The 24,944-nt window shown below is 41.1% G+C and overlaps 1 protein-coding gene across 3 annotated transcripts in view; it reads right to left on the bottom strand.

The window, feature by feature from the left end:
- Window positions 1–24,944, bottom strand: part of CHD6 (chromodomain helicase DNA binding protein 6) — a 197,955-nt gene that overhangs the window by 57,837 nt on the left and 115,174 nt on the right. For all 3 annotated transcript variants that reach the window (XM_077778892.1, XM_077778893.1, XM_077778894.1), the window contains 4 exons: window positions 23,407–23,662; window positions 22,397–22,607; window positions 13,777–13,972; window positions 1,160–1,324 (listed from right to left, as the gene is read on the bottom strand). In XM_077778892.1, the coding sequence (XP_077635018.1) occupies window positions 1,160–1,324; window positions 13,777–13,972; window positions 22,397–22,607; window positions 23,407–23,662 (828 nt within the window). The remainder of the gene's footprint in view (window positions 1–1,159; window positions 1,325–13,776; window positions 13,973–22,396; window positions 22,608–23,406; window positions 23,663–24,944) is intronic.

Raw genomic sequence — 24,944 nt, 5'->3', positions numbered from 1 at the left:
AATTAAAGCCCAGATAAAAATACCTAAGAAAACTATGGGGAGAGCAGGCAGATAATCCTCTATAGGGAGCTCTGGAATCAAAGTCAGCACATGACCCAATGGCCCTAACATTCCTCAGGACATTGGTTATTATCAAATGTCACAAGCCATTGAAACTATGCACCACTAAGAGGATATGTTTAATGTTTTAGTTTAAGTCTGTATCTTTAAAAACCTCCAGATGTACTAAACAAGCTAAAGAATGATGATTTATTCATTATTAAATAAATACATGAGTATTGGAAATGATGTCATTTCTCAACTAAAGAAAGGGTCTTGTGCCAAGTGTGATCTTCTCAATTGCTTGTTGAAAACAGGAAATGGGAGTTCAAAACACCCTTTCCTGGTTCTAATTAAGAATCTGGTTCTCTCTCTATCAATCACAAGAGGGAATTCCATGGCTCCCAGCACTGGTAACTTGAAGTATTATACTTAGAAACACACGCATAGCTAAGAGGATATGGAACATCTGGACTGAAGACAACTCACTGGAAGGTTTTAATTCTCAACCTTTGATGCCCTGAGTCCAGAGATTAAGGAGATACTCTGCTTTGTTGGCTTATAATTTAATACAATTTAAGAATCTTAGCTGCAATGTTTTATCCCCATGGAGGGGGAAAAAGATTTTATTAACTGCCACATTGCACGCTGCTAACTTATTCATTTTTTTTTCACTGACCATCATGCATTGAATATCTTTAATATGCCAAGTACTGTTAGGGACCATGGGTGATACAGATAAAATAGGTTTCATTATACCCTCAGGAAGCTCAAAGTCTGGAGTATGAGATAAGGCATGGTGACAGTAGAAATTCAGAGTGTTAAGTGTTAAGATCTACGGACTTCTAATGGGCACTGTTAAAAATTCTGCTTACCAAAACGTGTGCTGGGCAATCCTACCACACCACTGCGCCTACAGATTTCCTTTATCCATCTGTAAAAGCAGAGACCTGACCCTGAATTATCCTCTGCTGTGGGGAATGACTCAATAAAGATGTGCAACCGGGTTCAATTTAGTGAAAGTGAACCTTAAAGCAGCGGTAGGAAGGGAGACCCCAGAGGGGCCTGGGCTGTGTGGCGAGTGTCCTGGGGGGTTCTGAGCAGGTCCCGTCATACTCACCCCATTGGTGCTGCCCTTTCGGTTTATGTCCTGAAGAACAGCCTTGTCCAGGCCCAGCTTTAGGCTGGCTTTGTCAAACATTTCCCGCTCGTACGAGTTCCGAGTAATGAGACGATACACCTTCACGGCTTTGCTCTGGCCTATCCGGTGACATCGGGCCTGAGCCTGGTAAGGGAGGAAGGTCATACACATCCTGTCACCAGATATAATGGCATCAGCCCAAGGAACAGGGAAATGCTTAAATACCATGTGGCATGAGTGGCCGGCTCTCACAGTTATGAGTCAGGGGACCAACTCTGGAAGAAAATTCACCCAGATGTTGGCTGCCCCTCCAGACTCACTCATTTCTTCACGTATTATTTGTTGAGTGACTACCATGTGCTGGGGTAAAGCGATGAGAAGGGCGTGGCTCCCTACGCTCCCCAGCCTGCAGCCTGAGTGTAGCTACTTATTCCCAGGATGCTGTCCTGCTCTCCCGGCAAATGCCTCAGTGCTGGCAACACCAGTTTTTAATTTTTCATCTTACTAGAAAGAAATTTTCACACAAAGACCAAAGTAGAGAAAAGCAAAATGACCTCCTATGGATGATCCTTTTTAAAAAATCTCTGCTATGCTCCTACTATCCAAGACTATTATGAAGCAAATCCTAGGCATCCTATGGTTTCATACTTATGTATCTCAAAAAAAATGTTTTTTTACATTTATTTACTTTTGAGAGACAGAGAGAGACAGAATGTGAGCAGGGGAGGTGTGGAGAAAGAGGGAGACATAGAATCCAAAGCAGGCTCCAGGCTCTGAGCTGTCAGCACAGAGCCCGACACGGGGCTTAAACCCATGAACTGTGAAATCATGACCTGAGCCAAAGTCGGACGCTTAATTGACTGAGCCCCCACACGTATGTATTTCAATATGTAATTCTTTTATCAGTGCTGATTTTTTTTAAGTTTATTTATTTTGAGAGATGGATAGAGAGTGAGCAGGGGAGGGACAGAGAGAGAGGGAGAGAGAAAATCCCAAGCGGGCTCCATACTGTCAGTGCAGAGCCCGACAGGGGGCTTGAGCTCACAAACTGTGAGATCATGACCTGTGCCGAAATCAAGAACTGGACGCTTAACTGACCGAGCCACCCAGGCGCCCCACAATATATAATTCTGAAGATAAGGACTCTTGTAAAATAATGTTGTTGCCACACCTGAAAACATGAACATTGGTACTAACCATCTCATCAGCATCCCAATTTCCCTGCTTATCTCATGTGTATAAATGAGCTTATTTGGATCAGGATGCAAAGAGGGCCCATATGTTGTACTGTGCTGAGAGGGCTCGAGTCTCTTTCATTCTGTAGATATCCCTTGCCTTTGACCTCTCCTTTTTTCAAAGGTAGCCTTTTTTATTGGAGAGACCAGGTGTCTGAACTCTAGCTTCTCAGGGCCCACATGTTGCCACCTGCATTCTGGCTATGCCATTAAACAAGTTCCTCTGGTCTCTGCATCTCCTCTAAACTGGGAGCTATATCTTGAGATGTGATCAGGGTAAAATTTGATTTTTGGCAAGTGTATTTCTTAATGGTGTTTGCATTTCCATCAAGAGGCACATGATGTTTGACTGTCTTTCTTTTGAGTGATAATCATTGCCTAGATCCACTATTTCATTAGAGGTTACAATCCCCTCATCAATTTTTTGGTTACCTTGATGTTCAGTTCCTGTAGGAAAGACAAGCTAAATGCTTGATTCTTTCTCTTTATTTAATCTCTTTCTAAAATAATACCCTCTAAATGTGACCAATGAAGATTTTTATTTTTACTTTTTTCTGGAACACAATAAAGTTATGCATTTAAATATACGTGCTATGTTTTACTGCACTTCTTGTTGGAAATTTCAAGATGGCTTCTGAATTCTTTTGATGTGATCCAGTCAAATACAGAAAGGAGAAAGAATAAACTCTGGTGTTAAAATGGATTTGGAGATGTCACTATGAGCACATGGTTAGAGCAGTGTGTATGGTTAGAGCAGTACATATATACACACATATATATGTACATACATAAATAGAAATAGATGCAGACAATGTCCGTATTTATAATGTTTGCTTTCTGTTATGACATGTTCCACATTCCTACTATTTATTTTTTCCCTGGACCTGGATTCAGCCACTTTTTTCCCCAGAAGTCCTTGTTTTTTTCAGTGGGAAAGAGCTTGGATGCTGTAAGGGGGGCTCACTGCCATTAGGTAGGTCACTGTTTCTAGACCTATTCAGTGAAGAAAAATGGAAGTGTCTGGGTGTGTATGGTGTATACAATCATGTGCATATATGACACAAAATATGTCATGAGATCAATTTAATTCAAATTTACAACTATGGGACTTTAACCACACATCTGTGTCTCTTTTTTCACCATGTCAGAAAGCTCAATTCTCAACCACACCAATATCATTACTCATTTGATTTATCCCACAATGTATATAAGAGTCAGAAATACTGTACCATTATGATCTCCCCAAAACACAATTACTGAAAGCAATGCAAGATCTTTGTTTTCCTCCTCTCAGGGTTATATCCCACTAAGTATGTACACTCCAATTATAGTGTTTTAAGTACAACCAGCAGGTAGGTTTCTTTTTCTTCCCCAGTGGAGGGTTAGCAATTCTGAAACTACTTTCTGTGTAATACAGATTTGAGGAAATGGGCAAATATACTGAGAATAACAGGAGGTGGGCTTTCATTGTTGAAGAATGAAGTTACAAATATGGAAAGAAAAAAAGTAGAATGGCCATGTGTTGGTGTTTCTAGGGAAACAGATATGGACATGTGTGTATTTACACGTTATTACACACGTGTATATATACATGTACACATGAATGCATGTTACGTACTGTGCATTTATATTCTCTGTGTGTGTACTCTAGCTATGTCCACTGAATGGGTCCAGAAGCAATGGCATCATGGTAGCAAAGACCGTAACTCCCAGATCTTGGTTTCTAAATATATTCTCCATTAAGACAAACCAAGGCATGTTAGAGAAATAGTTAATTCCAGGGCTGAGGGCAGAAAAAGTACAGGATGAATCCCAAACATATTACTGTGCCAGAAAACAAGGAAGTACTCAAAGAATGATGGAGACATACCGAAATAATACTTCCTTTTTTTAAAATTTTTTTTTAAATATATTTCTAGGAGAGAGAGAGAGAGAGAGAGAGAGAGAGACAGCGTGAGCAGGGGAGGGTCAGAGAGAGAGGGAGTCACAGACTCTGAAACAGGCTCCAGGCTCTGAGCTGACAGTCAGCACAGAGCCCAACGCGGGGCTCGAACCCACGAACCGCGAGATCATGACCCAAGCGAAAGTCGGACGCTTAACCGACTAAGCCACCCAGGCGCCCCTGAAATAATACTTCCAATTTGAAGAGGTTTACCACTGGCTAAGTCTGGGACGGTTTCCATATTAAAATAAATATAGCAGTGGAATATAACCCACTGAATTAAAAAAAAAAAAAAAAAGAATCCATGAGTCCATAACGACATAAATAAATGAGAGAAAAAGGAAAACTCTTTAGTATGGTAGAATAACTAACAGACATAGAGTAACAAAGTTTAAAAAATCACCACTTTGTAACCATCACAGTGCTGATACAGACAAAAATAATCAATGGATACTAAAACCAGTGGGTTAAACTTTGATGAGTAACAGGAAATTTATATATAGTCTCAAAGTATCTCTCCCAAATTACTTATTAATTTCAAACGAAAAAATAGCCACTTTTTAGTGGAGACGTCTGGTAGACACCACTTAACTACGATATCCAAGTACATACTATCAGACAAACAGACATCACGTTCCTCCTGATGTGATATATTGAGAAGGACATATCACTTTGGTGTTACTAGTAAGCCTGAATCCTATCCTGAGGAAATACAAACACAAACTGAGGGATAATCTGTGGAAGCAACTGGCCTGTACTCCTTAAAAATAAGAAGGTCATTTTGTTCCGTATTCCCAGAAGAGGGAACTCTTCCAGATTCACAGATACTAAAGAGATAAGGGCAACAGGGTGATAGGTGCTCCTGGACTGGATAGATCTAGAGTAGGGGGAACAGTGGTTATAAAGGACGCTGAAATAAGTAATAAATTTGAATATGGACTAGATGGAAGACAGTTTTTTAATTTCCCAATCCTGAGAACTAAGCTGTGGTTATAGAAGAGGATATCCCTGCATGTAGGAAATACATACATGAGTGAGTGGGGCAACTCACTCAAATGGTTCAGACAAAAAATGGCATATGTGCATATGTGTTTAAGTCCATGTACACACTCAGAGAGGTAGAGGGACTAGAAGGCAAAGTGATAAAGTAAATGGGGAAAATGTAAAGGGTTGGTTAATCTGGATAAAGGGTATATTGGAATTATAAACAGAAATTATATCAAAGAGAAAATGTCAAAAATATTAAATACAAACATTCAAAATAACGTCTCTCTTGGGGTTATGCTGTCCATCTGATATACAGCTAGATTCAGTTGTTTCATTTTGCTTCTAAATTTTAGGGACTGATTTTTTTCCCCCTACATTAATTTAACCATAATGAAGGGGGTGGGAAGGAAGAAAAACAAACCAAGTAACTTTGGAAAATGGTATTTTGATTATATACTGTATGACTAATGACAAAACTCTCCACCACAGTCCAGTAGTATATATTGGTAAATTTATTTATGTTTCACAGAATATGATTAGTAATTCTGCAACTACTTTACATACAGACTGGGACTGAACCAATGAGTAAATAAATATACTGTGTTACCATGAGACTGAAACTTCTCATGGCCAGAGACAGGATTTATGAGTGAGGGAGTGGACAAGGATGGAGTGAATCAGCAGCAACTCATGATGGGTGGACAGAGATGGGCAAGAACAAACGTATAGTGTGAGTGCTTCCGTCAGTATACATACATGTATTTCCTAGCTTTGTCTGCTCAGAGAATCTAGAAGCGCTAACACTCTAGCAGCAATGGGCACTCCTGGTAGCCAGATCTTGGGTGCTAAATGCCATTCTTGAATAAAAGGAACCAAGGATCCTTGGAGAAACTGTCAATTCTGTGGCTGTGGCAGAAAAATACAACATGAACCTGAACATCGTTTAGTGCCAGAACGGAAGGAAGTGCTCAAAACCCAATAGATGCGCATCAAAAGGACACAGGAGCCAACCTGAAGGACCTCCTAATGACCAAGTCTGAACAATAAGATAAATAATAAGATTAATAGACTATAACCCATAAAACAAAATGAATTCATAAAGATATAAATAAATAAATGGGGAGAAAGGACAGCTGTTCTTTACAGAATTCCAATTAATAAGTGTATAAGAAATGACTGAAATAGAAAATTGCCATTAGCCAAACTCCATAGTAATTACTTAAGGCAAGAACCACTGATGGATGCTAAAATTAATAGGTGAAAGTAATGGTGACAATCAGGATATTTACAGTCTCAAAATATCTCTTCCCAAGATGCTAATTAAGTTTACAGGTAAAAACAGTTATTTTACAGTGAAGAAACCTGGCAGTTACCACCTCAACCAAGTAATCAAGGTTATCATCGCAAGCAGTAAGATGTATTAACATCACGTACCCCCTGAAATGATGCACTGAGGAGGATGTAACATCACTTCTATGATATTCTTGCCAAAAATGCATAACCTTAAATCTGATCATGAGAAAACATCAGGTGGACACAAACTGAGAGACAACTTGTCAGGACCCTTCAAAATTGTGAAGGTCATGAAAGAAAAGGAAAAGATAGGTGTTGCCACAGACTGAAGGAAGCTAAGGAGTCAGGAACAAGGAAATGTGAGAATGTACATTAGATCCTGGAACATGAATAAGGTCTATAGATTTCTGTGTCAGTATTAATGCCCTAGTTTCTATATTTAGAGTATGACTGCATAAAATGTTAACACTAAGGGAAGCTGGGTGAAGGGTCCTAGAAACCTGTTCTATCCTGCAACTTTTTTTAAGTTTAAAATGATTTCAGAATAAAACGTTTTTAAAAATTAGTTTTGTTTTATTATAAGATACTTTAAGGTGGTTCCAAAGGCACATATACAAAAAGGCATGTTTGGAAAAAGTAGCTTCTTTCCCTGTCACTTCCATCTTCTCCTGTCCCCTTACTCCCCCTACAGATAAGCATTTAAAGATAAAGTTCTTTGTTTTATCTTTCAGCTGGGGGGGCTAGGGAAGGAAAAGACAGACACACACACAGCTTTTTTAGATAATAGCTAGCATAGCATACATACTTTTTCCACATTGTCTCATTTTTTTTTCATGCAATATATACTCAAGAGATGACCCTTAGCAGTATATGGAGATAATCCTCATTCTTTCATCAAAGTTGAATCCACTATGATTTAGTCAGTCAGTCTTCTATTGCTGGACAACTAAGTTGTTGAGTCTTTGGCTATTATAATTAGTTGCCACATCTTTCAATATCTTTAGTGGCAGTAAATCTATTAGAAGAAGATTTGATGGATAACTGGTAAACAAAGGAAGTGATCAAGGTAACTAATATGGTTTATGGAACCTATAAAGCACTAATAATATGTAGCCACAAGTAGTGACACTGATTTTCCTTCTCTGGCTCATCTGACACTTGTAGGCAAATTACAAGAAGGAGTTTAAGAAATGTTCTGAGCAAAAGTCCGATACAGAATCAGTGCATATGCCACTAATTTACCTTCTTGGTATCCACATTCCCCTTCCTTCCCCCAGAACCCTGATGCTTGTAGAGGGAAGCAATGTGTTCACCTGAAACCATCTCCAGGCTCCCGGGGAGGATGAAGTAATACGGCCTGGACAATGAGGCATAGCAGAAGTCTATTGGGGACATCTAGAAAAATCCTGCTCTCCTGAGAGAAGCACCACACCTTCCTGTCCGGTCTGAAGTATCCATCTTGGAACAAAGAGGTTGTAACTCACACTCCCTGAGGATGGTAGTACAGAAAAACAGAAGGGATCTGGGACTCGGATGACACTGGAAAGACACCACACCCTGGACTGCCCATCTCCAGACTTTTCACTAACCGAGAAAAACCAACTTGTTTTGGGGCGAGAGGGGTGAGTATCACGGTCACAAGCAGCTAAATGACACCAGGAGATAACATGTGCTCTCCCAAAATGGCTTACCTGGAAGATAGTAAGTTTGAGTCCTGTCACATTTAAGACACTCATCATTTTACAGCTAAAATCTCACTGAAAGGCCCACTTAACTTATTTCCCTGATCAGAACTCACACACAAAACAATGTGGTGAAGGGAGAAACGCTTGCAACAGGGCAGCAGCCAAGACAAAATCCAAACAAGATCCTCAGGAAAGCTAAGTACATACAGAACTTTTAGAGCAGACCACAAGGCGCAGGGGGCAGTGGTGCTACCCACCCCCACAGGAAATCACAGAGCTCTCACGCTCTCCCAAGGCATGACGTGCAGGCTCAGAGTTTGTTCTTTACTGTTGAATACATCTGAGTTGAACAAAGACAGGCCTACAAAAAACAAGTAGTGACGTTCAGAAAATGAAAAACAAACAAACCAGGCACAGATCCCAGGGACTCTGATGGCAAGGGGGCCGCTTAGTTGAATAAACAGTGACAGATTTCAAATTGATACCAGCCCTTGACTTACTATTGTCAGTTTCAAGTCCAGAACTTGGCAAAACCTTGTACTACATTTTTTACAACCACACAAAAATTAAATAGTTGGTACAAAAATCCAAGCCCAATTTTGACTCCTCTCTTGACCCTATCTACTTTTTCAAATCATTAGCTACATTTTAAAAGTACATTTTCTTTAATACTTTAAAATGCTACTTGGTCCTCAATGAAAACCCACATCTCAGAGAAGTTAAACACAATTGCCTACAGTCCCACCTGAACCTAACCACGTCTAGCACGGTGGTATAGCTTCCCAGCCCACCTTCTCTGCCCAAGTGTTTTATTTCAGGCCCAGCAATGTTAACATTTCTTCTGGCACTCTCACAGTACATACCAACCACTTGTGCAGAAGAGGACTCAGAGGTTCTCCTTGCAGTAGGAATCAGAATGCATCAGACAAGGCCCTCCCCTAACTATCTCCTTTTCAGGACTGCTTTGGAATTGGAAGTTTCCAGATTCAGATTTATTCCTTGAGGAAAGGCATCATTCCCCTCTTAAAATGTAAACATTTTTGAGGAATAGCACAGATACCTGCCCACTCCATTTATACACTGTGACTCAATTTATCACCCAAACCCAAGTCCTGGGCACTGTAGTCTCCCCAGGGCCTGGCCTGCTGTGTAGGGCTCAATAAATGTGTCAATAAGTCAATCAAGAGCTGGCTGAGTCCTGAAAGGAGAGAGGAGTTGGTGGCAAAACAAAAGGGTGCTTTGGGGCAGCCAAAAAAGAGGTGGGGAGTGAGGAGGAGCCACTGTAAGGAAGCCAGGAGCCTATTCAAAAAACCTGACTCATTTTATTTGGGGCCAATGCTGTAGTCAGTGCCCATTCCATTTGCCTCAGGGTTGCCACCTATGCTCTATGCTCATTCCCACCTTTTTTTGTTCCCTTGGTCTGGAACATTCTTCTGGTCTCACATTTGAGATCCTGCCTTGCAGTCAGGTCTCTGCTCGTATGTCACCCTCTTAAAGAAGCCCTCCTAGATCACTCTCTAAATCAGGGTGCCAACCACTGCCATTTTTTTTTTTAATTGTAGAAAGCCTGAGAGAGAGTGAGAGCAGGGGAGAGGGGCAGAGGCAGGGAGTCAGAGAATCCATGCTCAGCATGGAGCCTGATGTGGGGCTCGATCTCATGACCATGGGATCATGACCTGTGCCGAAATCAAGAGTTGGATGCTCAACTGACTGAGCTACCCAGATGACTGCCTGCGGTTCTCTGTGGGTGAGGGTGTGCGAGCAAAGGAGTCTGAGGGAGCCTCATTCTGGCTACAGGTAAAGCTGTATCATCTAATCCACCTTCACAGTCTATTAAGCTCATCTTTTGATCCTCCATTATTACTGTGTCTATTTCCTCATTGGTTCAGCTCTAGGCATGGGAGACAGAACTTACTGGGCTCCCCAGGCTCTAACAAGACCAAAGGAAATAGCATGTGACACTTGGTGTCATTTGTTTTATGAAGAGCTAGATTAAAAAAAACAAAAAAAACAAAAAAACCACATCTCTAGCAATTCCTAAGCCTAATTCCATCTCCACAGCACAGAAACCCCCAGGAACATGGTCAAAAGAGAAGGCTGAATGAATGAAGGTTGATAATAAAGAAGCCGCACCAGAAAAGGTAACACTGCTCTCTGACTTTTAGCTGACTCCTCAGAGAAAGGAGCTACGTTCTCTAGCCATGGAAGCTGGTTGTCTGCAGATCCTTCTCAGGGACTCAGGCCTACTTGGCTGAGCCCAGCCTTCCCTCCTCAGGTTGGCTTCACTTCCAGCGCTGAGAGGGTCTGCCTTGGATCAGTCAAGAAACGGTGTTCCCGCACTGGGCACTGCTTCCCCATGCTGGCCTGCCTGGGGATAACCATGGATTGCACCAGATCTTTCCTGTTTGAGACCAGAGTGAACACTCACGCTTTCTATCATCTGAACTTGGACCTCTGGAGCTATGCTGAAATCCCATTAGGGTAGAGTGTGAGATCCTATTCATAATGAGATTCTCTCATCTGTGGCCCTGACATTTATATCAGGCAGAACACATCTCAATCTACACATAGATAAATGTTCTATGCCAAGGCCATCTTCCAAAAGAAATACAATCATCATCTATAAGAGCAGGAATTGTGGTTTTTCAATAACCGTAAAGAACTACAGATGACTGGAAGCTTTCAGGCATTTAACGAAAAATATTAGATTACATACACATGTGTGAATGGTTGTGTGTAAGTCAACATGACATAACTAGCAAGGACAGTACTGGGGAGCAGTCTGGTTAACTTTTCTACCGTTAGGCTTAGGAACACAATTCACTGATGTTCACAGCTGCATTCACCTGTAGTCCTGAGATGGTCTCAGGGTCCCAATATCCAGACTCTCTCCCTGACATCATACGTACGGCCCGTGCTACAAGGGCACATGGCAGGGAGAGTGTGTAAGGTGAGTGTTCACTGCTCTGTGGGCAGCCTCCAGGCCCCGTGCTCCTTCCTGCACCAAGCAAGCACACCACCTCCATCTCTGTGGGTGACTCAGAACTAGACCTCCCTTTCTGTCTCATCTTCTTCACAGCCCCCCAATCCCACTTCCCTACCCTAACATTACTCTTCCTGATCCTTTCATTTCTACTCCATCCGACTGACATTTCATAAATAAAGGACCAGTCCCTCTAAGTTACAAAACTTTTATGTGAAAATAACAATGACAACAGAGCGGAGAGCAATATATGTAGAAGGTGTGGTGGCCAATCTGGAGACCACGGGTTGAGGAATTCCAACCCGTGGCTGCCACTGTCACTGATGCCCTCACTCAATTTCCCTTCTGCTACATTCCTGGCTCCTGTCCCCTCCCTGGATGGCCCACAGTGCTGGTAGTCTTTACCACCTTCCTTTACTGAGGCGGATCATTAGAGGAAGTTCAGAAACTGACTCCACATACTCAAAATCTCACGCAGTCCAATTTCCGTGACTTCACTGCTACTCCTTTGCTCATCTCTTTCTTGCCAGTTCCCCAGCAGTAGACATTAAAAACAGCTTTTCCAAAGCTTCTCCCTTTTCCCCAGACCCTAATTCTGGACAGCCCCATGTACTCCCCTTTGGCCACTACACATACAAATCAGTCATCTCAGAGGATTTCACCTTCTCTACCAGGCTTGGCGCCTATCTGCAATTGGTTAAGGTCTAGGATTCCACCTAGATCCCAAATCTCTGCCTTGACCATGACCTTCCTCCAATGCCAGCCCTATGTTTCTAATTTCCGTCCTGGACATTCCTCCAGGCATGCCCAGCTATCAGGGCCTCAAACTGGCCAGATACCAAGCCTCATAGGCAGATGAGCATCGCAAAGGGGCACAGAACTGGACTTCAGAGATCATATGTATCAGGGTCAGCAAACTTCCATAATTGTGAATATTTTAGATATTATGGGCTATAGGCTCTAATAGTCTGTCACTGTAACGTGACAGCAGAGATAATAAGTATACAGATGGGTGTGGCTGTATTCCAATAAAACTACTTAAGACTGGCTAGCCAATGGGCAACAGTTCTGCCTCACCTATATCACTACCTAAAATTAAGTTCTTGCTAGTTATCGAATCAAATTCTAATTTTTGCTTATTTTTATTTAGCATTGAGTATAGTATTCCTTTAAAAATTAGTTATTCATTATTTCTAGCCATTCACCTTTGACCCAAATATCCCTTCACCAGTAGAAAGCCCTGATGGGGAACTAGTCATGTCCACTGATTTTCTTTGAAGTTGGGTGCTGAAATAGTGCCACACAATTTGGTTTACAAATGAGTTTCGGCTCCTGGGCTTTAGCCAATTGTTACCAATTTAATAATTTAAAGTGCCATCTAGTAGACTGCTTTCTTCAAACCAAGTTTTATTTGGAAACTTATTAAATGAGAAAGGCAAAGCCAAATGACTGTGAAGTGGTGGGTCTGGAAGCAACCAAAATGCCCCCCAGCTGAGCTGCTTTCCCCGCGTGCGCCCCCTTGCAGCGTCCCCTAACGCACCTCCCGTTTTGTGGCACAACGGCCTGCAACCTTCTTTTGTCAATCACCTGGACCATGAAAAAGGTTCTGAGCCACACACCACCCTCCCCACTCCCCATATTGGCATTGGCAAATATCCCAGCATTTGCCCAGCATTCAATATATACTTAGGGTGGAGTTCATCATTAATGAAAATGGAGGCAAATCTAGAAATGGTATTCTTGAAAAGTTAGAATCTTTTTAGCGGACATACTGACCAATCTGGCCAGAATGCTACTGTATCTACTTTGAATCAGGGTGGATCAAGAACTCTGATCCAGAGAACCGTTAGTTCTGGCTTTTTCCTGTTTGTTTATGCTTTTCTAAAAAACAGTATTAACTCCAGTCTTTATAAGAATCTTTTAAAGCCACCAATTATCTAGTCTGGTTAAAACTAAAAAACATGTCTGCGAATTCACTCAACTGGGCACACAGAATATCTAACATACAATTGTAGACAGCAAGTGACCTAGGGAGGGTGTCTGTCACCCCTGGCCACACAATGGAACTCCGGGTTAGGTGTCTCCTTTACCATCTAGGACATAAGACCGTCTAACAAACCAACCAATGAAAATGCCTGAATCAATCTACATGTCAAAAATCAGAGGATTAGTCAAGCTTAATATTTCTCTTTTCATCTGATAATAAATAGTTCTATTCTTTATCTGGAGGCTACCGCTGTGAAAAACTATTTGGCTTAAAGCAAAAAGAAAGAACCACTCTCTGATTAGTGGGAAAGGGTGACATTTACTTTTCATTCAGTTTCACCCCCTGCCCGAGGCCCTAAAAGCCTGCCGTCCACCTGATACCCTAGCGTGGAGCATGGCAGACACTCTCTAGCAGGCCAGGCCCTACCGTGATGTTCTTAGATGCAGGGGCAGCTAAGGCAAACAGCAATCAGCCTAATGGTTACCTGCAAGTCATTTTGTGGGTTCCAGTCTGAATCAAATATGATGCAGGTATCAGCAGCCGTGAGATTGATCCCCAGGCCTCCCGCTCTGGTGCACAGAAGAAAGACAAAGCGGTCTGAGTCTGGCTTACAGAACCGGTCGATGGCTGCCTGGCGCAGGTTTCCCCGTACTCGCCCATCAATTCGCTCATAGGTGTATCTGAGGGGACCCAAACGAACGAAAGCCCAGGTGTTAATCATGACTTCAACGGAGAGCAGCAAACAACGCAGGAAGCTGTTGACCCATGGCCTTAAATCCCTCGCTTCTACATTGGGACCAAACTAGAGCAGTCCACAAGAAGTCCCACCCCACCCCCGGCCCACAGATGTAGCAGGGCAGACACCTAAAACTGCACTGCAAAATGTACCCCCCACCAAAACACGAAAACAAAAACCAAACCAAACCAAAAGTATCAGCCACAAACTAAGGGACTAGAAGAATTGTAAACATAAAATATCAATCCCCACAGCATGAGCAACTTACTCTCCAGTATTTCCCAGTTTTTACTTGCACGGAATCTAATCCTAAAACCAGGAAAAGCAAATAAAAGCCTCAAACATCTACTTTAAGTAGTGCTCTTAAGAGCATTGAATCAGAGTTCAAATCAGTGTGGAGCTGTTTCAGGGTAAGGTGAAAATGGGAAGCAGACTGTACTGACAGGCAGTCCTTGTGCGTCTGGGCTGGTCATTTCCAGTCTCTCAGTTCTCCCAGGCAGTACACAGCCACACAGATAAACTCCAGGGAAGGTTTCTGAGCTGTGCTGGGGGTTGGGGGACGAACACTGAGGACTTTTTAGAGGAAAATAAAAAGCTAACTATCATTAAGAAGGCACATACCTGTGTGGAAACAAGGGCGAAAAGCACGGAGGGGGAGAGGGTAAAAGGAAGGAGAATAAAAATGAAACTGCTATGGGAGCGCATTACTATCTGTCCATCCAATTATCACACACAGAAGGGATCTTTATGATGGAATCATGTGATTAATACAGAATTAAAATACAGCAGCAATGGACAGCTGCTGAGCACTTACTCTTTTCTGATTTACCCTGAGCAGGAAATAGTTTATAAAACCTCATAAGGGAAAGACCAAGTCACCTTAGACCCAACAACAGCCAAGAACACGAATCCTGAAAGAAACCTTAGCAGTAGCCCCAAATTTGGGAAATCGGATCTCTAAAATCTCAGATAAATAAGTGGTAAGAGAGTAAGGATAGACAGACACTTCAGGGTCTCTGTGTAGATAGTTCTAGAAAATGGAGTTTTGCTATATAATCTCGACTTCCTTGAGGAAAAGGAAAATCCATGTAAAGAAACCATCCAAGGAAATAATATGTAGAGAAACCTGACCAACTCAGGACACATATAAAGCAAAGAACCAAGTCCGAAAACAGGGTCTTCTTTTCACAAAGCCACAGTGCAGCAACCCCTGGAATTACAGGAGTGGGTTTTTCCTTTTTCTTCCTTTTTAATGTCATAGACTTAAGAATAATAAGTGGGACTACAGAAGCAAATAAAACAGGAGGTGAGACTTCTTTAAAGGCAGACTAGGAAGAGCTGTGTCGTAAGATAAAAGTGAAGGCTGCATGCCTGAATTCTATAAAACCACAAGGCAGCTAGATATAATGGTCATTTTCACTGAGAGAAGCCACAGTGGTAGTATCAGCACCAAGATCTTAAGTGTCAAGCTACGTGCCAGCCACCCAGGTACTGTGATACACACTTGATATGCACCATCACTTTTACACCTCACTATCATTCTATGGGGTGTTTTTATGATCCCCATTTTAGACTCTAGGAAACTTCCAAAACAAAAACAATAAAACCCCACACAAGCAAACTAACTTCCTCAGTCACTAAACAGGTGAGTGGCTTGAAATGAGATCCATTTGACTCAAAGTCCACAGTCTTTAAAACATTTTTTTAATGTTTGTTATTTATTTTTTAAGAGAGAAAGAGATAGAGCAGGGGAGAGGCAGACAGAGAATGAGACACAAAATCCAAAGCAGGCTCTGAGTTGTCAGCACAGAGCCTGATGTGGGGCTTGAACTTACAAACCATGAGATCATGACCCGAGCCGAAGTTGGATGCTTAACCGACTGAGCCACCCAGGCGCCCCTCACTCAAAGTCCATATTCTTAACTAGTTTGCTGTATGGCCTTCATATTGTACCCTACATTTCAATGAGGAGGGATGGAAAGACTGCCCTAAAAACTTGTAAGAGGCAAAAATAAATAAAAGAATTTTTTAAAAACTTTAAAGGGACACCTGGGTATCTCAGTCGGTTAAGCATCTGACTCAGTTTCAGCTGAGGCATGGTCTCTTGGTTTCGTGGGTTTGAGCCCCACATGGGGCTCTGCTGATGGGGCAGAGCCTGCTTAGAATTCTCTCTCTCCCTCTCTCTCTGCCCCTCCCCGACTCACATGGTCTCTCTCTCAAAAATAAATAAACTTAAAAAAAATTAAACAAAAAAATTAAAGATAAATAAGAGACACTGGTAAATTCAGGAAGGTAATAACTCTAGCGGAAGCTAGAAGAAGACACTATAGGTACCAATGTGGTTTTGATAAACCAGTGCACTGAGAATCTGCACTGAGTATTCAGAAATTTGGGCATGTGGGTGACATGATGGAAGCAGCACAGGATTCAGAGCCAGAGGAGAAGGCTGAGATCCAGTTAAACGACAGTTGTCACCCCTGCCTCTCCCCTGTCACACATGTGAACGATTAATGCTGCAAGCAAAGGATTCACATTCTTTGACAAGATACCTCTAACCATCAGATTGGCTAGAAGCCCATGGATCGAGGGGGGCAGGGAATTAGCACAGCTTTAAAGAGGAGGAGAAATCAATAAATAGTGATGCTATAGCTCAACAGTCACCCAGGGAAAAAATTCCCATAAAATTATACTGTTTTGTCAGCTATAATATAACAACAGTTTTAGAAACTGTGCAGGATGGCTGGAATTCTCATCTCCATTACTTGTTCAGTTTCGAGGAAGTGCTCTCAAAGAACACAAAACTAAAAATCCATCCCATTATTTGAGTTCTTTTAAACCGTTCCCCACTCCCCTCACTCCTGAGCCAGATCCCTTGGCTATGCCCTCACCCCTGCATGAGAATATGGCATGAAATTAAACGGGAACAAAACCAAACTGACAGCTGGAGAGGCAAAGAGGCTCAAGAACAAAGAACATCTTGAGGGCTAGTAAGTTTGAATGAAGAAATCAGACATCAAAAAATTTTCCACAAAAAACATCAGTGCAGCAATTAACCCTCTGCATCAACTATATTTTGAACAAAGTCCCTAGCAGCTTATGTGGCTCATCAAACTATAATTCTCAGTCACTGTCAAATTTCAACAAGAAGCAGGTGGCAGTCTAGAAAACCTGTGTGCTTTGTTTTTCTTGGGGGGGAGGGGCAGTGACACGTTTTGGCACAACAGGAAATGCTGACCTCAGAAGGCCTGAAGGGAAATGAAAAACTTTCTCATCTCTCAGCAATAACCAGCTGGAAAACATAAAGAATTAAAAAAATAAAATCCCATTCACAATAGCCATACACATACAGAATACTTAGGATTCGGCTGAGAGTAAGAAATATGCAGAACTTGGAAACTTGACTCTAGGCGCCATGGTGGTTTGTTCACTATGTCCATAACACCTCCAGAGGTTCTAACACAAGACAGGCACATCATAAATATTTAGTGAACCAACAGTGCATATGAGATACCTGAATACGTGCAGTGAACAGATTCTTCAGTTTTACAAAGACATCAATCATGTCCTACTAAATGTGTAAAAGCGGATCAAAATCCCAACCAATGGATATATGTATATATAAACACAAATATACATATGTGTGTATCCACATATGTACATTTTTTCCTGCAGTTAGAGACAGATTAAAAAAGAATAATTCTGAAATTTATCTGCAATAATACATGTGCCAAGGAATAGAAATACTGATCAAAAGAATACAAAGGTTAGACACACACCCAGCATAGATAGTATCCTAGTATATTTTATGAATGGTGTTTTATATGAATGGAGGAAAACAGGAACTATTGAATAAAAAAAATGAGACACACTTGGAAATAAATCAGACCCTCATTATATGCCATTTACCAAAATTACAGAAAGACTAAAGACTGAAATGTAAAAAAAAAAAAAAAAAAAAAAAAAAAAAAAAAAAAAAAAAAAAAAAAAAAAGAAAGAAAGAAAAGAAAAGAAAAAGAAAAAGAAAAAGAAAAAGAAAAAGAAAAAGAAAAACAAATCAAAGAAATCCAGGGAAAGATTCTCAGGTGAGAAGTAATTCAATACTGCCAAATGTCCGAAGGGATCAGGCATTGGTGACATAAGGTAACCTTGAAAATGGAGATGCAAAGAGTCTAAAACAGAGGAACTGACTGAATGTTTGTGAAAGTATCAGCCTACAGATCACCCACCCTAGCCTTGAAGAAGGTAAAGCCCTCTCTCCCCCAGGAGACATCAAGCACAGTTAGAGGTACTATACTGAAAAAAGGGAAGAGTGAGAGACTGAGAATGAGAACTCCCTACTTCTTGCCACCCCTTCCTCACAATTGGCTCTCATTAAAATCAAGCTCCCACCCTTTAGGCAGAAGACGGGAAGACAAACATCCCCAAAATACAGACACTGGTGGTTCCCCAATGAGATGATCCAGCTAGGCGGATAGTGTTCACATATGGAGAGTAAAACCCAGAATCAACAAGCCTGGCCCACATACCCAGAGCTTCTAACCAGCCCACCATCTGACAGCTAAGACCAGACAAAGGAGGAAAGCTTCTGATCTGAAATACAGAGGCTCTGCTTCTGGTGCGGAGGCAGAAATTCCTAACACACCAACCTCCAGCAAAAAACAGCCACAAAATGGACAAAATACAAAAAACAAAACAATTTTTTTTAAAACAGAAGATAAAATACAAATTCGCCAGAACTGAAGGAACACAGATTTCAGATGAGAAAGACCTGTTTGGTATCCACGTCAACGGATCCCATACAAAGGACAGCTCACTGTGCGATTCCACAGCTCTGGGACAAAGAGGATAAATCAAAGCTTCTGAATAGAAAAACATGTCACATACACAGACCAGGGAGCACAAGGGCTTTGAACTTCTAAGCAGCAACCGTGGAAGCTAGAAGACAGTGGGCTGAACCCTTAAAATTCTGTGGGGAAATGATTTCTAACCTTGAATCCTAAAACCAGCCAAACTGCTACTCAAGAAGGAGAGCAGACTGCAAACATTCCAGGCAGTCTCCGCATGCACTTATCATTCACCCTTCCTCAGAAGCTCCCGGAAGCCGTACACAGGATCCACCAAGGAAGTTTCATTCCAGAGGGAAGGGAAGGAACTTGTCAGTGTGATGAAGGAAGGGAGAGCCCAGGTGGCGACGTGTACCAGGCGGGAAGAGCACTTGGCCAGAGTAGGCAGGACGGGCGGTCCCACCAGAGGAAGCTCTGAGCCCATGAAGCTGACAGGCTTGAACGCAACAAGAGGAGATTTAGTCCCTTTCGGAGGTGAAATTACAATAAGGAAATCGAAAAACAGGCAATAAAATAGAAAGAATTTTTAGCTCCATGAAAAATAAAAATTACGCGAGAAAAAAATATAAATAGCATTCTATGGGGCTAAGCTGTCACTCAGCATTTGCGTTAAGTCATGTGGTGGTTACGAGGGGCAATGAGAGAAGATAAATGCTCATCTTCCATGGTGGGAGCAGGTAACACCTAAAACTACACATCATCAAGAAATTATAACCACTAGCAGTATTTAGGTATGGCTATAAATACCAAAAGAAAGAGCATCGAGAATTTAAAGTCATTTATACTCTGTTTCTGGGGCTGGAAAAGCCAGGCCTAGGAGGGAAGGATTCTCTCAAGAAAGGTACTTTTTCAAAAGTCTAACAGAACAATAATTCAGTTCTTTAAATTACGTGCATATATACCTTTGCTGGAAATAAAAGCTAAATTAAAAAGAGAAAAGTAACAATGCTATTAAGGCCAGAAGAACCCTGCTTTAAGATTGCAAGTTTTGACTATTTCAAAACTTAAAACTTCTAAAAATAAAATAAACAAAAACTCACACCCATAAACAAAAAGTCAAAAACAACACTGGGGAAGTATTTGTACTATATTCTTTTTTTTTTTTATGTTTATTTTTTGAGAGAGAGAGAGAGCATGAGAGAGGAGGGCAGACAGAGAGGAGGAGAAACAGAATCCGAAGCAGGTTCCAGGTTCTGACCTGTCAGCACAGAGTCCAACACAGGACTCAAACTCATACACTGTAAGATCATGACCTGAACTGAATTCGGAGGCTTAAACAACTGAGCCACCTAGGTGCCCCTGTGCTATATTCTTAAGTAAACAAATAGTTCTTATAAATAAAAAAACAAAGAGCAACAGATAATGGAGAAAGAACACGAATAAGCACTCAAGCACACAAAAATATACACAGCTAATATATACTGGAAAATATTTACTTTCATTATTAAGAAGAAATACAAATTAAAACAAGAGATAATTTTGACTCATTGAATTAGTTAAGATTAAGCAGCGAAAACAGTATTAATAAGAGAAGGAAGGGAAAAAAGCATTCTCATACACTCTTGAAAGGCATAAAAGTAAAAATATCTTTCTAGAGGGTGTTTTGGAAATATCTATCAAATGCTTATAAAATCAGAATTTAGCCTAAGGTAATAACTGGAAACATTCACAATGACCATAAAGGGACAGCTACAGAGTTCCTGAAAATGCTCAAAAGCTGGGAATAACCTATGAGGAAGAATATCACCAAAATTATGTTGTGGGAAAATGAGTTAAAAAAAAAAGATTCATGATATATTAAGTAAAAGGTGAGTTCCAAGGTAGAATATATAAAATTGACAACAAAACTAAATGTTTGGATGTGCAAAGTAAAAAGGATAACTCCCTGAGTATGAGTGGGAGCTTTGAGCCAGTGGTGGTGTTATAGAAGTCCATGTGTTCAAGAGAAATTGTAATACCTAAATGACTTGAAAACAAAATGAGCAATAAACGATCAGGAAAAATAGCATAAAAGGGGGCCAAATAGAAACATTTGTATTTAGCAAAAGTCTATTAGTTATACTGTTACTCATTTGGGGAGGATTCTCTAAAAAAAAATCAAACTACAAACTACTAGTTGCATATATTTTGAAAAGTAAATAATATTTTTATAAAAAGCAAGTGTTCTGGGGCTCCTGGGTGGCTCAACAGATTAAGCATCCGACTTTGGCTCAGGTCATGATCTCACGGTTCTTGGGTTTGGGCCCCATGTGCTGACAGCTCAGAGCCTGGAACCTGCTTCGGATTCTGTCTCCCCCTCTTTCTGTGTTCCTCCCCTGCTTGTGCTCTGTCTCTCTCTCTCTCCCTCTCAAAAATAAACATTGAATTTTTTTTTTTAAAAAGCAAGTGTTCTGGAAATGGGTTCCCTAATCTACAGTGAATTTACAAAATATGAAATTACTTTAACTAGTTTCAATTTACTCATTATAAATTCCTCAAAGAAAAAAATAATGTAAGTCTCAAGAATTCTCTACCTAAAGACCTTCACTATAGGGCTCTGAGAAATTCTTTTTATTGTCTAATTTGATTTGAGAATTATTTATGTAACACTAAATGTCAGTGTATCCCATAGTTGAATGTGTCATTTCCTTTAATACTCTTTCTACAAATTACATGTTATAATAGCAAACAGAATTTTCAAGGATCAGAATATTTAAGACAACTGAGATTTGCTATAACTACTATATGAAAACAAAGACCTCCTTTAAACTCAGCAATGCGTAAACTAATAGTTACTATGACCTTAAGTCTTTTCTTGTTGCATAAATTCTTAAAAATCAATATATCATCTTCAGATCATTGATGTGCTTGGAAACAGAAGGTCCACTGTATGAAAGACCAAAGTAGAACCCACATGAATCCAAACAACCCATATAACATAACCCCATAAACTGTTCACCTGCATGAGTAATGGAACTTGGGTTTAAAAAATTATAGGAGTATGAACAAGAAAATAGACCGGAATGCTATAGCTAGTGTATCATAAAACTTTAGAAGGTTTGCTGAGAAAGGACATAAAGTATCCCCACATTCTTTTTTTTGTGGGCTGTCAGCTTATACTCTTTTAGCAACTTGATATAGTGATGCTTTCCAGGATATATTTCCAGGATATATAGTTCTCTCTCTCTCTCATATATTAAGCAAAAAATAAAAAAGGAAATACACTGTTTTCTTAACCTTCTCTAAAGCTTTTGAATTCCACTTCTTAGAACTAGAGAGAATATAAATAAACGTGTAGAACTTCTTTTTTAAGCAAAGCAAGGGCTCCACCTCATAGGCTGCAACTTTCACTTTGGGCGGTTAAAACTGGGCATACTGGGTCACAGGATTTAACTCTGAATTTCAGTCAATCTTTAAGAGGAGATTCCTTTTCTCCATGTTTGAATCCTTTGTTGCTAAAGCATAATTTTTGCATGAATCAAAAAGGTATCAAAAAAGGGAACTGCCTGCAGCATCTGAAGAACAGCTCTGACACAAGCTCTCACCTTCTCTGGATGAGATAATCTTCCAGGATATCGAGGCAGCGCACCATCTGGGAGAAGATGAGGACTTTGTGACCACCTGCAATCAGTTTAGGGAGCAGTTTATCAATCAGCACCAACTTCCCTGCAGCTTGAATCATGGCCTGCAGCTGAAAGTCAGGGGCATCAGGGCTGTGGGTTTTTCGGAAATCTTCCAGAATTTTCTCCTCTGCCCCTGAAAAGGAATGGAACAAAACTATTCCTTGAACACACTACTAGGGTAAAAGTTGCTCTCTGCTTTACAGATCCTAAAACAAAAGGAAATGAACTGCTAGGTCCTGGCCCAGCAGGCCAGTGAGGCGGTGCTGTGTGGACACACCTGTCTGTGCCTGCAGCAGAGGGGCCGCAGCGGCAGCAGGGCCATTTTGCAGAGAACACATTCCCCTGGCAGATCACACCAGGTAGAGACAGAACTTGAGATACGAATCTGACCCTGACCCATGCGAGTAAAGAACCTCCACAGAGAGCTGACACAAAGACGNTCTCTCTCCTAGAAATAAATAAAAATATTTAAAAAAATAAAATAAAATAAAATAAAATTTTATCAGAAAGTTTTATCGTAAAAAAAAAAAAGCTACCAACATGTCTTCTACTCAGTAGAGTTAACTGTTAATTCATCTGCGGAGAATTTTAATCTCATTGCATGATGGTCATTTATTCAGCTAAGCAATTTCGCTGTCCCAAAGTGCACAGTGCGGGCCATACTGCAAGAAAATCAAGGGCAGCGGGCTAATGAGTGCCAACCATCTTCTGAGGGCAGAGTTGGTAGAGGCAGGTTCAGAACTTAGCTCCACGCATTCACTACTAGTTGGCTTACCCAGATCTACCAACCTCTCTGAGCCTCAGCTTCGTACTCCATAAAAAGGTGAGCATCTTAGCATCTAATGGAACTCAATACATATGACTGTTGGTTATTATCAGCTTTCGGCAGAGGCCCACACCAGGCTGAGTTGTTCCTTGTTTCCCCGACTCACCATTGATCAGGTAGGGATGGTTACAGCACTTTCTCAGCTCCATCATGGTGTTGATCAGATTAGGCATATTGTGTTGATTTGCCCCCTTGGTCAGGAAGGAAAAGTTCTTCTCCAGGATAGCACGGTAGTATTTTTTCTGGATATTGGTCAGCTCTACTTCAATGATCGTCTCCTGTTTAGGAGCAAGGTTCTTTTCCACATCATCTTTCAGCCGCCGAAGCATCATTGGTTTTAGGATAGACTGCAGTTTCTTCACCTGTCCAGGGAAATGAGACCTGTTCACCTGCCCTGATCTGATTTTAATGACTGATTACTGGGGTATTACAACCTTCACTACACTCTCCTGCGCATCTACTCACAGCACTGCGGTGGTAGGCTAAATGAAAGATCAAACCGAACTCTGAACATGGGGAGTTTATAATAGGATCTGAAGGGAAAAGGGATCTGGTTGAATTCCCAAGTAATCACTGAGAACCTAGGTGGCCACCTTGCACAAGACAAAGGGAGAAAGATATGAAAGACAGTCCCTACTCTCTAGGATGGAGAAACCAAACCCCTCTCGCCCTACCATATACACCACGTGTGTGCAGCAATTACCTGAGGACAACTTCAGCTACGTTAGGAGGCACAGGTGACACATTACAAAAGGGAGACTCAGATGCTGAGAGAACAAAGTAAAAACCAGAGGCAATCTGGGCATGGGCAAAATGTGTGTAGGGGGTTAAAACTTTCAGTTATAAAATAAGTCAGTCCTGGGGAAGGTGATTTAGAGCATGGTGACTACAGTTACTAATACTGTACCTTTGGAAGTTGCTAAGAGAGGGTATCATAAAAGTTCTCATCACTAGAGAAAAAGACTGTAGCTACATATGGTGACACAGTCTAACTAGGTTTATTACAGTGAACACTTCGTAATGTATACATGTATTGAATCATTATCATTCACAACTGAAACTAAAGTTACATGTCAATCCTATCTCAGGTTAAAAAATAAAAAAAGAAGTAGAGGCCATCTGGAAGCAGACTCGTCCTACAACTTCTAAGTAACAGCAGCGAACACGTTTGCTGTAGCAGCATGTGGAGTTAATGTTGTGAGACGATGTCTCCCATGCCACCACACAAGCTGTCACGTCAGGGGCACTCTGAGCTGACAGTGGTCTTTGCCATGATTTGTCTGCTTTCCTAGCAGCCCAGACCTGGACAGCAGATCTCCACTAACCTGACTGCAGACTGCACTGGCAAAGTGACTGTCCCTCCCAGGAAGACAATGATAGACAATGGATTCACAATCAAGGCATCTGACTTAACCTTGAGCTAAAATATGATACCAATGAGATTAATCCTGGTGGGAAAATAAAATAAGAAAGGGCAAGTGCAATAGATCGTTTCAAATCACAAAGGCTGTTCAAAAATGTCTTAAAAGGGGGAACATTCTGCATAAATAAGTCGTGTACACTGTTAATGCTTCCTGAAAAAAATACAAAGTAATTTATAGACAGTAATTTAGAAGAGTGACTGGTACATACGGTTTAATCAAT

The sequence above is a fragment of the Crocuta crocuta genome, unplaced genomic scaffold (genome assembly GCF_008692635.1).
Source record: "Crocuta crocuta isolate KB4526 unplaced genomic scaffold, BGI_CrCroc_1.0 scaffold248, whole genome shotgun sequence".
NCBI lineage: Eukaryota > Metazoa > Chordata > Mammalia > Carnivora > Hyaenidae > Crocuta > Crocuta crocuta.
This window is presented reverse-complemented; position numbering and strand designations above follow the sequence as displayed.